Here is a 14,157-nt window from a genome sequence, read left to right as displayed (position 1 = left end):
GTGGCGGGGGTGGTGGGGTGAGGGGGCGAGCTGGGAGCCTGATTCTATGCTAGCGAATGGCTGTGTCCAAATCGGGACATTGAGTACTCATGCGGATGTGGATGTGGATGCTACTCCCTCTGGTTGTAAATGTATGTCGTTTTAGCCTCTTCAACTATTCTCTAAATATAAGTCATTCTCGAATTTCTATGCATTTTTTTCTCTTTTGTTCCCGTCTTGCTCTTGTTTAATAAATGCTACCACTCTCACAAATGAATGAGTTGTATTTTTCAATGCAGAATAAATAAAGAGCAACAAGGTCATTTGATCTACTTTCTTAATCCTTCTGCACAAGTCTAAAACGACCTACATTTACAATCGGAGGGAGTAGAGATTAGGGTTTAAAGGAATATGCCCACCTGTTATAGAGCCAAATGGCTGGTCATCCCTGTAGCAACGCCATCCGGCTCTGCTCGCTGGCCAAATTTGGCGTTCGCCTCTCCGCTCACCATATTCCTGTAGAGAGACGAGAGAGAAGCCAGCTAGCTTTTGCTTCAAAACTCTATTTTTTTCTCTCCTCTTTCATAAATTCAAAAAGTGACTTTATAAAACTTCTAAAATCACACCGATTTTTGTGCTCATAGAATAAATAACAGAGAACCCATTTTAACTAGTTTCAACTAAAAATCTCTTACAAATTTTAAATGAAAATTTCCTAAATTTAACTGTTTTTATGGTGGGATCGTAACTCCAGTTATCATGCCTATGACGTGATCGTAACTGCTTTTGTGGTAGGATCGTAACTCCAGTTATGATGCCTGTGGCGGGATTAACTCCGGTTATCATGTCTATGGCAGGATCTTAACTGCTTTTGTGGTGGGATCGTAACTCTGGTTACCATACCTGTGGTGGGATTGTAACTGCTTTTGTGGTGGGATCGTAACTCCGGTTGCCATGTTTGTGACGGAATCTAACTCCGATTACCATACTTGTGATGAGATCATAATTACGGTTACCATACGGTAGATTATGTTACAAGATCATAATTGCGATTACCACACAAGCACAAGTATTATAAATTCCTCTACCACCTGTCCACATGCATATAGAGAGTGAGATTTAGCTAGTCTACTGTAGCGTACAGATATATGAAGAGAATTTTTTTTGAAGTGAATAGTAAAAAATATAGAAGGTAAAATTTAGCTAACCTACTGGAGATGTTCTAATCAGATTAAATTGTCATCGGTAGTTCTAGGTGCACCAATTCTATAACAACGTGGGAATGATTGGGCTCTCTGTCTCCTGTCGTCTGTCGTTTGGCAATCAGAGACATCTGCTGGAAGCCAGGACTAATGATTTGGATTTGGTGCAGTGAGACTATCCCAACTGCCATCAAAATGATAAATATAGTTTGCACATTGAGGCCACACGCACGTACTGCCAGTCCATTATAACCATTATCCTGTAAACAATCGCAACCTGGGTTGGAAGCATGCCGTCTCAAAGAGATCTTTTAATCCCATTTTATCGTAGAGTCCCAATAAACTAGGCCGATTCTATTTTTGAATCACTGATAATGGTATATTTTCAGTCAACTAATTAACCATCCGATTTTTATTCAAGAACCGATCTTATTTCTTTCTCCTCCTATCTATCTATTTTGCATCGTTTACCTCATGTTTTTGAGTTCTTCACACCGCTCTCCCACCCTTTTATCTCTATTCACGGCACGCTCATCTACCCCGCTCGTCTCCTTCTATCCCCAGTGGTATCTTTGTCGTCATATCCACACCCACAACCCTCACTGCGCTAACCTGGCTCCATCAAGATTGTCGACTTGCCTTCCTCACCCAACACTGGCCCATCCAATAATCCTCTGCCACTTATAGTCGGTGGCACCCTCACCGCCCCGCCCTCACGTTCGCCACCATCACGGACCAGCCTATTTCTCCATACATCCTTCTAAATCCCAAAAGCACATCGACGATTGTATTCTCTAAAACCGTCGTCGCCTGAGGAGCGGTCACTGAAATCAGGCGCATGAAATTTACAGGGCTTAATAAATAATCAAAGAGAAAAAGGCTTTTCTCTGACCAGTAATCGCACTTCACCCATGTTATGAAAGTGCTTCAGAGATCGCAGCAACAAAGCAAATCAAATCGCGGAAAGATTTGTCCGGGACATAGTGTACTGTTGACTGTTGACCACCACTGCCGCCGCCTCCTCTCACTAGTCCCTCTCCGCCTTTTGGACTGCGCCAGGTTTGGCCCGAGGCCGGCCCCACCCTCCCCACTCCCACCCCACGCGGGCAGGCAGGCCAGGCAAGCGCACAACAAAATCCCCGAGACGGCGACGCGCGCACCAGCTGCTCAACTACTACTGCCCGCGACCGCGCCGCACCACCCCGTTAATTCAAACCCGAGCAAATTCACCAAACCGCGCGGCGTCCACGGCTCGGTCTCGGGCGTGCCGAGCCGGCGAGGACGAGAGAGCTGTGCGTTTTTTGGCCTCGGCGCACGGCGAAACCCGAGTGTTTTCGAGTGGGTGAGCCGGTACGGTGGCGGGGTTCGGATAAGGGAAAGCAACGGGGCAACAGCAGCAGCGGCAACGCCGAGCGCGCCGCGCCCGGGCCCGACCGCGAGGGCGTGTGACGGGGTGGGGTGGGCGAGGCCGCAAAAGGCCGCGGATCCTATCGCGGGGTGAGGAAAACAACGGGCTATTTTAGTCGCTGCGTATCTCGTGAAATCCAGAAAATTCGATTCACTCGACGGCCGGCTCCTTTCTCCCTCGTCTCGAAAAGCCGCCTCTCTCTCTCTCTCTCTCTCTCTCTCTCTCTCTGACAAAGGAGGCTCAAAGCAGGAGGAGGAGGAGGAGCGGAAGCAGGAGTGGTTGGTGGGCTGCGGCACATGTGAGCTGTGGTGGGGAATTGGGATGGGGGTGGGAGGAGGGGTGGCGGCGGCGGTGTCGGTGTCGGCGCTGGCGCCGGCGGTGGAGGAGGGGGCGGGGAAGGAGGGGAAGGGGAGGTGGCGCGTGAAGGTGAAGCTGAGCAGGGTGGCGGTGGTGCTGTGGGTGCTGGCGGCGGCGGCGTTGTGGGCGGGGCTGCACTGGCGCTTCCGGCGCGCGGCGCTGCGCAAGGCGGAGGAGGGGCTCGTCAGCATGTGCGAGGAGCGCGCCCGCATGCTGCAGGACCAGTTCGCCGTCTCTGTCAATCACGTCCACGCCCTCGCCATCCTCGTCGCCACCTTCCACTACGAGAAGCACCCGCCTGCGCTCGACCAGGTCCGCCTCCCTCCCTCGCCGAGCTCCACCACCAAAGCGAGCCTCTTGCGGCTTCACGATCCGTGCTCTGATTCTTTTCTACTAGCGGTGCGAGTAGTGGTTTCTGCTCTGCGCATGCAGTTAATCTCGTGTCTCACTGCCTCTGAAATGTTTCTGCTTCGTCCATTGCCATAATAACCTCGACCATGTAGTACTTGCTCTGCTTCTTCTTCTGCTTCCACTTCATTTTATTACTGTCAAGTCTGAACCTTTCCATGTCTCCCGTGGAGGCATATGCTACAGTGCTGCAAGTCGTAGCTTGCAGCACTAGCACTTCTTAAATGGAAGATTACTATTTTGGTGTACCTGTGTCTACTTTGCCGGCGCGAATTGCTGTTCGGCTGATTTGTCTGTCGGCTGCGGGCTTATTTCTGGATGATTTCTTTGCAGGACACGTTTGCGGACTACACCGCGCGGACGTCGTTCGAGCGGCAGCTGCTGAGCGGGGTGGCTTACGCGCAGCGGGTGGAGCACGCCGACAGGGAGAGCTTCGAGCGCCAGCAGGGGTGGATCATCAAGACCATGAAGCACGAGCCGTCCCCGGTGCAGGAAGAGTACGCGCCGGTCATCTACTCGCAGGAGACCGTCTCCTACATCGAGGGGCTCGACATGATGTCCGGCGAGGTCTGCAGCGATACTTTAGTTCGTTTCTTGGGTTGAGATTGTTCTATGGTGGTGTTGGTTCTGAACTTTGGCGTGTGTTTTGTTATATGTGTTGCTGCAGGAGGACCGGGAGAACATCTTGAGGTCGAGGGCAACTGGGAAGGCGGTTCTTACGCGCCCGTTCCGGCTGATGTCGAATCACCTGGGTGTTGTATTGACGTTTCCTGTCTATCGTGTGGATCTTCCTGCTGATGCCAAGGTGGAGGATCGTGTTGCAGCTACCGCAGGGTGAGGTTCAACTCTGTTTTTCAATGAAGGTTTGCAATTCAGTTGCCTGTGGCTGTTTACGCTCTGCAACATTATGTTATGTTTTAGTGGTGAAAGGCTGAAAGCGCATTGCTCTCATTGGGCACTGGCTAAAACAGCTGTTAGTGACTCTAGAATTGAAAGCGGGGCTGTGAGATACTCATGAAGAACAGACTTCAATAGAAATTGTGGTTAAAGCCACAATAGAGCTGTTGCATGTGTTACCATGTCAGAAAACCAAAGGTTTATAAATACATAACTATTCACGTTAGTATTTGTAGTGCATAACTACAGCAACCATTACCTTACTGTTATTTTTTTTCAATAGTATTTTACTGTTTATTCCACAGATATCTTGGGGGAGCTTTTGACGTAGAGTCATTAGTGGAAAATTTGTTGAGGCAGCTAGCTGGCAATCAGGAATTGGTGGTGAACGTTTATGATGTCACAGACAATTCAAATCCACTTGTCATGTATGGGTCTGAAGTTCCTCTTGGTAGCCCCTCACCATCGCACATTTGCATGCTAGAGTTTGGCGATCCATTCAGAAAGCATCACATGATTTGCAGGTAATGTTTGCACTGATGATTGATTTTCTCACATTATATTTTCAAATGATATAATTTTATATCCCATCTTCTATAAATCTGAACAGATATAGAAACAAATCTCATGTCCCATGGTCCGCAATTACTACACCTTCTGGTGTCTTTGTTATATGGATGCTTGTGGGCTACATAGTGTATGCTGCTTGGAGTCGCTATGATAATGTCAAGGAAGATTGCCGGAAAATGGAAGAGCTGAAAAAACAGGCAGAAGCTGCCGATATTGCCAAATCTCAGGTTTAATTCAGTTGCAAGTTTGCTGATTTTGTAAATACCAACCTTTTTTTTATCTAAAAGACTCTTGTTTATCAATGACAGTTCCTTGCAACTGTTTCTCATGAGATCAGAACACCCATGAATGGTGTCCTTGGTAATTCTTTTGATCCTACAGCACATTTGATCTTAGTGTTAATGTTACTCTTTTCATAAAAGGAAAATGTGATGATGAATCCTTTTCTTGTTTGTGTAGGAATGCTTGATATGCTATTAGACACAGACCTAAAGTCAATCCAAAGGGATTATGCGCAAACTGCTCAAGTCTGCGGAAAAGCATTAATATCTCTGATCAATGAAGTGCTTGACAGAGCTAAAATTGAAGCTGGCAAGTTGGATCTCGAGTCGGTACCATTTGACCTGAGATCCATCCTTGATGATGTCATCTCGTTATTTTCTTCCAAGTCAAGAGAGAAGGGGATTGAGGTTAGTCCAACTGACTTTAGTAATGATGCACAGGGCAATAAGGCACTACCATGCATCATTTGCATCGACATCTCTTAATTTAGCCGATTTCCATGAAGCTCTTTGCACTGTTGTCATGCATCCTGCATGTTTAACCTCTTGTTCTGTCCTTACTAATTTCCTTTTGCTCTGCAAAATTATAGCTTGCTGTATATGTCTCTGAAAGAGTTCCTGAAATCGTATTGGGTGATCCTGGAAGGTTTCGACAGATAATTACAAACTTAGTGGGGAACTCGATTAAGGTAAAGTGCGCATGACCTCTCTTTCCAAGAATGATTATGAACAATGAAGGCTATTTTATCTAAATATGGATGGAACAACTCTGTTTTAGCAAAATGCTGTACAGTGTTTACTTAGTACACTATAGTTCATTGCTAGCATAAGTTTACATTTGATTTTTTGTTTTTGTACCGTCTTTACTTTGTGACAGTTCACAGAACGGGGACATATTTTTGTACAAGTTCATCTGGTAGACCACTCAAATCTTGCAACAGAAGCCAAAGTTGAACCTGTAGTGAATGGGATGAATGGACATAAAGATGACAGTAGTGCTATATCCACCAATGTGTCTCACAACACATTAAGTGGTTTTGAAGCTGCTGATACCAGAAATAATTGGGAAAACTTCAAACATTTGTTGTCTTATGAGACAAATGAGATGCCCTATGAAAGTGATTCTGACAAAGTGACTCTTGTAGTAAGTGTGGAAGATACAGGGATAGGTATACCATTAGATGCCCAAGGCCGGGTGTTCACTCCTTTCATGCAAGCTGATAGTTCAACTTCCAGGAACTATGGTGGAACTGGAATTGGACTGAGCATTAGCAAATGTCTTGTTGAAATAATGGGTGGTCAGATAAACTTTGTCAGCCGACCCCATGTTGGGAGCACATTCACATTCACCGCACTTCTCCAAAGGTGTGACAGAAGTGCTATTATTGACAGTAAGCCTGTTACGTTTCACCCTCTGCCATCCAGCTTTAAGGGTTTATCTGCACTATTGGTCGATAAAAGACCGGTAAGAGCTACTGTAACTAAGTATCATTTGCAAAGGCTGGGAATGGCCTCTGAAGTTGTCAGTACCATTGAACTGGCACTTGGTGTGTTATCTGGGAGAAATGGCTGTTCTCTTACCAGGTACTTATATCTTGGTTACACACTCTCTAAAAGTTCAAATCATGAAGTGATTGAACTACCATCTTTAGGAAGTAGGAACATGAAGCATGCTTGGCTGCTTGCATATATACAAGAATGTGACTTTTTTTTTTGTAAAGATATTTGCTTTGGAACAAGTTAGTTTGCAAAAGAGTTGCATAAGAATGATTATTTTCAAAAGGCGATATTGGTGATTGTATCGAAGTATTATTAGTTGATCCATCACCGTTCTGATTACCGAGTTTGTGGTGTTGAATTTTCTTCCGATTTGGCTGCGGTTCTCTTAAGTTCTTGCATTTGATTATTGGATTGAGAATTCATCTGTGGTAAATATTACCTCCAAAAGGCAGTTTTTTGCTCTTTATGACTGCTGTACTCAATCTGACTTAACTATGATTCTTCTCTTTTGACATGCATTTACATTCATTATTATATTCAGTCTAACAAAACTTGTTCTGAATTCATTGTGCAGCATGAAGCAACCGTCCATGCTATTGATAGAGAGTGATTCATGGGGCTCAAAGATTGATGTCTCCTTACGCACTAGACTCTTAGAGATGAAACAGAACGATTGCATACCTGTATCTCCCAAAGTTATCCTTCTTGCAGCTGCAGAATCAGACAATCTGGAGGCAAAATATTCAGTTGACTCAGTGATCACAAAACCTCTGAAGGCAAGCACACTTGCCACTTGTCTATTCCAAGCACTTGGTATCACACAGTTGAGCAATGAGAAACGTGAGAGTTCAGGTTCTCTTCGCGGGTTGCTTCTTGGCAAGAATATATTGGTGGTTGACGACAACAAGGTAAACCTTAGAGTGGCTGCTGGTACATTAAAGAAATATGGGGCAAAGGTGGATTGCGTGGAGAGTGGCAAAGATGCTCTTGCCCTTCTACAAGTCCCACATAAGTTTGATCTGTGTCTGATGGACATTCAGATGCCAGAAATGGACGGGTAAGTTTGTGTGCCTTTCAAGCTTATGCTTACCAACTTGAGCATTTCTCTTCTTCTTCTTCTTCTTCTTCTTCTTTTTTTTTTTTTTTTTTTGCATATGACCACAAAATATGTCACATCATCTGCACCAGTGCCACTGTACAGAGATAAGTACATGGTTATATTTCTTTTTAGTTATATTTCCATTTAATAAAAAATGCTTCTGGAATAATCAGTACATTTTCTTGATGCCAGGATGGTTAGAATAAGATCAAATTCCAAGTTGTATGTATGCTGCTAAACACAAAATTCTGTTTAATTTTGATATTGTAAACTCTCATATGGGCTTGCATTCTGTATACAGTAGTTTCAATAGTAATCATTAAGCAAGTACTTTCTAAGCCATGAGATGATAACTTTACCAGACTAGCAAACATGTACAGTGGTCCTAGGTAACCAAACATGATAGTGCAGTCATGGCCTCATGAGTAATTATTGTGATATGGTCTCGTTTGACTACATTGCATAACATCACACATCTCTGTGTTAATGTTATTGAAACAGCAAGTGATCTTGATCCAAAAAAAGGAAACAGCAAGTGGTGAAGTAGCTAAGTGATGCACACCATTTCATTCTCTTGTTCTGGTTTAATTCAATGTAGTGCTGTTTGATATGCCAGGTTTGAGGCGACCCGGCAAATACGGGCAATGGAAGCGAAGGCGAACGAGCTGGCAGAAGCTGGCAATGATTCGGAAACAGACAGCACGGCTAAGACAGCGAAATGGCACCTGCCGATCCTAGCAATGACCGCCGACGTTATCCAGGCCACCTTTGAGGAATGCACAAAGTGCGGAATGGACGGATATGTCTCAAAACCCTTTGAGGAGAAGCAGCTCTTCCAGGCAGTACAGAAGTTCTCGGACTCCGGCATGTCCAGCTAACACCAAAGCTGTGCATTCTGGTGTACATTGGGAGCGCTGACTGTGAACTGAGGCAGCTACTCTCTTCCATTCTGTAATTCCTTAACCGAGGACACAATCTGATCCTGAAGCAAGGCCGTGGGTTGCTGTTCCACCGGGCTGCGCACGGATCAAGCCCTCGGGTGAACATCATGCGGTCAAGGCAGGACACAGCACAGATCGGTGCTGGTATGCCGGTGCAGGCGTCGTGTAAATATATTGTATCGGCAGGGACCCTGTTATAGCACGTAGTATGGCCTGTGATGTTCTTGTTGGGGCTGCGTTCGTGCTGATGCATCTCGAGCAGAGTTTTGTTCTGCAGCTTCCACGATTTTTCTGCTCCAGCCCAGTCCATTGCAGAAGGCAGGCATGCTCGATTGGTGCAGTGCAGCAACACTGGAAGGCAGAGCTGAGAGCAGTTTTTGCTCTTCACATTGCGTTGGGATTTCTCCTGTATGCTAATGTGCGACACAAGTTGATGTAATTGTCTCGATGCATTTCCATATGGATATGAATTAGGATGGCATTGATAACAGACCATCTTGGAGTTTATGCCCTTTCGTTGTGGTCAGCTCAGGTCGAAATGTGCAGGGAAATCTCCCCGCAAGTTGTCTGTGCCGTGCTTTTTTTTTTAACTAACGGCACCGGTACCTGTTTCTATTGATATAATTGGAAAAAATAGGAGAGCCTAGGAGGCTATAACCAGCAAAAGAGAACAACGTGACAATCAAAATTATATATGCAACTGTAGAATCTATCTACTCGGTCAGTTGGATATAAGACCATAACATGCGTCGACAACTGAAACAAACCACCATGATAACATCCGTCACATCGTTGAGCATAGTCGCCTTGCGTCAAAATCTGTCACCGCTATGCATGACTAACCACCATCGTACCTCATCAACTCCATTTCACAGAGACTAACTGTATCATTGGCCTTTTCGCCTCTGCCACCATCAGCCCTTGAGCGGGAGCCATGCCACACCGAACTCGTCGTTGCCACGCAGGGTAAGCTGCCGCAACCTGACTCCCAACTTTGTGTGCCGCTACACATTGCCGCGAGAACCAGGCACCACCATCGGTCGAGCCCATGTCGCGCCGGATTGGCCATGCGCAGATCCAGATGCCTTGCTGAGTCGCCGAACTAGCCGCTGCAATGTGGGACCAGTCACCGCATTGTCGATCGCTGCATGGCCTAGGCCACCCCTCACTGGGCCTAGCTGTTGCTGGGCACCCGGTCTTCATCCAAACGCCACACGCGGGCCGCTCCATGCCCGCTGCAGCCACCATGCCTAGAAACACGCCGACAACTCTATCGCACCTCCACAACACCACCCACCACATCGCAGCACGACAACGCAATGTAGAAAAATGGCCACCGCTATGCGTGCGATCGCCGCCACATCGCTATGGACCACGTGCCACTGGTCGCACCGCCTCGCATTTGCGGATCCAAGCCCAGATCATCCCCACGCTGAATTAGCCACCGCCATATGGGGCCAATCGCCATAGGGATGAGCCAAGCCAACATCCAATTACAACTTCGAATGCCCTCACGAAGCAGACTGCACCACGCCGAGCTGGGCGCCACCATGCGGGACCAACCACCACAGGGCTGATGCGATACTGCATAGATCCGCCGGCTCAAGCACCAGCCGATCCAGCCACCTCGAGGCCACCGCACAAACCCAGGTCGCCCAAATCCAAGTGCACCCGACAGTTGCCTCACCAAACCCGACCGCATACTCGCAACGCCTCCTGTCCCGTGTGGATGCCACCGCCTCGTCGCCTCAAGTCACTGCGAGTGGACACCACCTCTCGCCTGTCACAGGACACCACACCTTGAAGCCTTACCATTGGAGACGAGCAGCACCGCCCTGCTACCCGTGCACAACTTCATCCTATTTGTGACGCCGACGAGGAGCCAAGGTCCATCCCTCCGCCTTTCCTTCACACAACCCCATTCATCGCGCCAGACCGTGGCCTCGATATGGGCACCACCCCACCTTCTTCCTCGTGAAGCCAATACAGCTGACCTATGGCAGCCAACCGCAAGCTCTCCCGCTGCGAACTGTGGCCTCTAGCCTCGAACTCCACCATCGCCCCCACTAGTTGCAGCCAACTGCAAGGCCAAAAGCCTTATGTGCCGAAATGCGCTCGTAGGGATCGGTGTCGCTGTCACTGTCGGGAGGCCCCGACGCACTGCTCTGGCCGTAAGCTCGTTGGCCCGTCGAAGAACAGGCCATCATGGGTGTGACATCACCAGATCCGACCGCCCTAGGCACCGCACCGTCGTCCCTCAAGACACCGAGAGGGGGAGAGCCATGGTGCAAACAGGAGATAGCCCCGCCGTCACCATCCTTGTGGCCATGCGGACTTCCGGCAACACCCTTAGACGGTGGCAAGACAAGGGAGCTGAGGGATAGGGCTAGCGGCACGGCGGGTTTAGTTGCCGCCGGAGTCTTGCCGTGCTCTTTGTAGAGCGATGATGAAACTTGAATCAACACGAACCAAAATGGTTTGACATGTGGGCCAACTTTTCGGCCTGATCTAAGCAAACATAAACAGCTAACCACGGTTGAGCCTCTTAGATGGTTAGGCCCGTCCAGCCTTGTTCTCTCTCTAAAAGATTCAGGCAATCAGGCCTCATTCCTCTCAAAAAAAAGAAAAACCCATTCAGGCCTTACTGGCAACGAGAACCTGGAACAACACAGATTTTGAGATCAACATCATCGTATCAGGAAGCATTCGAATTCAGATAGCCGAGAAGAACCTTTCGAAAAGAAAGAAAAATAGCCCACTAAAAAACCGCCGAAATTTACTGGCGGTGGCCGCAGGTCCACGGTGTGCGCGCGCGCACGACACGATCACAGCGGCAATGGCTCCTGGCCTTCATTCTCGCGTCGTGTTTGCACGTCGACCTCAGCGGCGCGTACCTGGCCGAGTTCTCGGCACCTGCAGCCGGCTGTCCTGGCCTCGACCCAGCCGTGAGAAAAAGAAGACGTCGAACGAGCCCACGTCTCCCTCCCTCCCCACACAGGTCCAGGGAGGCATGAGGCAGCGGGCACAACGGAACGAGAAGATCTTTTTCCCCGCCGGCGATCGATCTCGTCGGTTTCTGACGCCAAGACGCGCGTTGCGAGAGCTCTTGCCGTGCACGCCGCCAAGAAGACGTGAGACGTGTGGCGGGCGATGGGCGAGCTCGGTGGGGGATGCGCTGTGAGGCTGGATCACGAAGAAGCCGTCCTTGTCCACGGGAGAGTTGGAGACCCCTCTGGACGCTAACGTGGAGCCGTGGATGCGTCTCCGGCGATGCGTTCGAGCCGAAAAAAGATCGATCTGCATGCCGATGTGCCGGCGTCCACATTCAGACTGACAACCATCAACATCATATACGTTAAGGACTTGCGGCTTACGCTGGTATTCGAAAAGAAAAATCAAATACTCCACTGATCATAAATATAAGTCCATTACAATATTGATATAATCTGTAATATAATATTTTGACTAGCAATATTTATGAACATATCCGACTTCAAGTAAAAATAGTTATATATTATAGAAGTATTATGCATGGTAAATCCAATAATTTTAATCATTTGTTGTCAATCTATAAGATCTTTTAGATATCGATGATCAAAATTTAAAAAGTTTAAACAACAAATAATCCTATTTGGGATAAGAGGTAGTACCCACTACTATAGAAACTATTTGTAGAGGCGGTTTGTAACTAGTTTTTATAGGCGTTTAGCATAACCGTCTGTTATTGAAGACCTGTGAAAATGAATGATTTTCACATATACAAAATAGACCGCCTTTGAATTTTTTTTAACTATTTATGAAAATAGTTTTTCACGGGCGGTTCCTTAAGTGAATTGCCTGTGGAAATAATTTCCACAGGCGACGCAATTTGGCGTCCGCTTGTAGATAGATAGATTTTACAAGCGGTTTATTTAAGAAACCGCCTGTGAAAAACTATTTCATTCAAAAAACTAATGAGTGTATATTTTATTCTCTTCAGATATTAACACATTTTCAAGATAGATTTCAAACACCACAGATTTCAACAGCATTTAAATCAACACAAGTACAATAATATTCACAAGTACATATATTATCACAATTTATATCACAAGCTAACATTGCTAAGAGTCTTTTCTCTCCCACTCGCAAAGCCTAAGATGGCCAGCCAATTCGCCTCTGAGATCGAAGAATCTGCCACTCTTGTGAATGACTTCGTGCATGATGAACCGGCATATGTCACGTTGGACGTTTTGGATACCTTCGTCTTTGAAAGAGGTGTGGGTACGTTCGATCATCCGTGCCTGAAATGAAAACACAACTAAAAGAATGTTCACTATTAATAACAAAAACAGAATAAAATAAGAATGTGCAAGCACAATGATAACTTACGTCATCTGGGTTCGTTGTGTACCTCCCGTTTACCCTAAGAAACTAGCAAACATAGTATCCACAAAGAACGGTATCAAAACCTTGCTTGTGGCATTTCAAATAAAAATGCAACGTATTTGTTAGTCCAATAAGACTCTTCATCATAAATAGTGAGATACAAACACTAGAAGTGTGTTATTACCAGAAAGTGTATACGGACCATCATCGCATCCGGCTTGACCGTATCGTGTATCCCACCTTTCATTATGTACCACTTGTAGGCCCTATTCGAATGTCAATAAGTAATTATCAATTCATAAATGATTTATAAGAATTTTATGTATGGGGACTATCTTTACCTCTGTTTAGCGTCGATGAGATCTTGGTAGGATTTTGGAGGGAGATCGGTTGAGTCAAGGACCACGAGTCTGCTCGATTTCGGTATCAGCATTATACAAATAAAGTGGTCACTATATAAATCTTTATGTTAGGTTCTTGATCGACTAATTAAGTTGAATACTTATATTAGGTTCTTGACATATCACACTTACTTAATGTTGTAGGGAGCTATGATGTAGTTCTTATCTTGTATTTCTAGCATAGTCCTTCATATGTAGGTTGACATTTCAAGCCTACGTGATTTGGTCATTTCTCTTATGACCCTTGCTTTCTCCTTATTACTCTTCCCCTTAATTTGGCGGTCATCAGTCCTCAACTTCTCGACCAAGTTAGGCTGAGAAATTCATTGTGGATTAATGAATCCGACTGGTAACTTCAACTTTTTCGTATCGTTAAATTGCATTCTACAGAACAAGTTAGTAGTCATTAGCTTTTGTAGCATACATTGGTAGATATATGAACGTAGGGGTAGATTATAGGCACTTATAGGCACCACACGCTTATGAGATTGATGTCGAGTTTGTCGCGGTGAAACAAAGTGTGCATGTCATTAAAATCCACCATGAGATAGGAGTCTCCGCTTAGAAAAACGTTAATAGGGACAAGAATCAGTGATTATAGAGAACCTCGTGCGACATGCCCTCATGTACTATTCGTGGATTCTCCTTATCTCCCATGGACCTTCTTGGAGTTGAAACAATGGTAGAAATGGCTTGCCATTCTCATATTTCTTAGGAACATCCAGTGTAGGCAAGAAATCCAACTG

General features: G+C 46.2%; 1 protein-coding gene across 1 annotated transcript; it reads left to right on the top strand.

The window, feature by feature from the left end:
* Positions 1-2,695: 2,695 nt before the first annotated feature.
* Positions 2,696-9,149, top strand: LOC133915580 (probable histidine kinase 4). Its single transcript, XM_062358794.1, has 11 exons — positions 2,696-3,258; positions 3,688-3,921; positions 4,022-4,188; positions 4,557-4,775; positions 4,862-5,048; positions 5,130-5,181; positions 5,281-5,510; positions 5,693-5,791; positions 5,980-6,686; positions 7,177-7,659; positions 8,318-9,149. The coding sequence occupies exons 1-11, from the start codon at positions 2,911-2,913 to the stop codon at positions 8,577-8,579; spliced, it is 2,988 nt and encodes a 995-aa protein (XP_062214778.1). The 5' UTR covers positions 2,696-2,910; the 3' UTR covers positions 8,580-9,149.
* The last annotated feature ends 5,008 nt before the right edge of the window (positions 9,150-14,157 follow it).

The sequence above is a fragment of the Phragmites australis genome, chromosome 4, assembly GCF_958298935.1.
Source record: "Phragmites australis chromosome 4, lpPhrAust1.1, whole genome shotgun sequence".
Lineage (NCBI taxonomy): Eukaryota > Viridiplantae > Streptophyta > Magnoliopsida > Poales > Poaceae > Phragmites > Phragmites australis.
The sequence above is the reverse complement of the archived record's forward strand: the minus strand, read 5'-3'. Positions and strand labels throughout refer to the sequence as shown.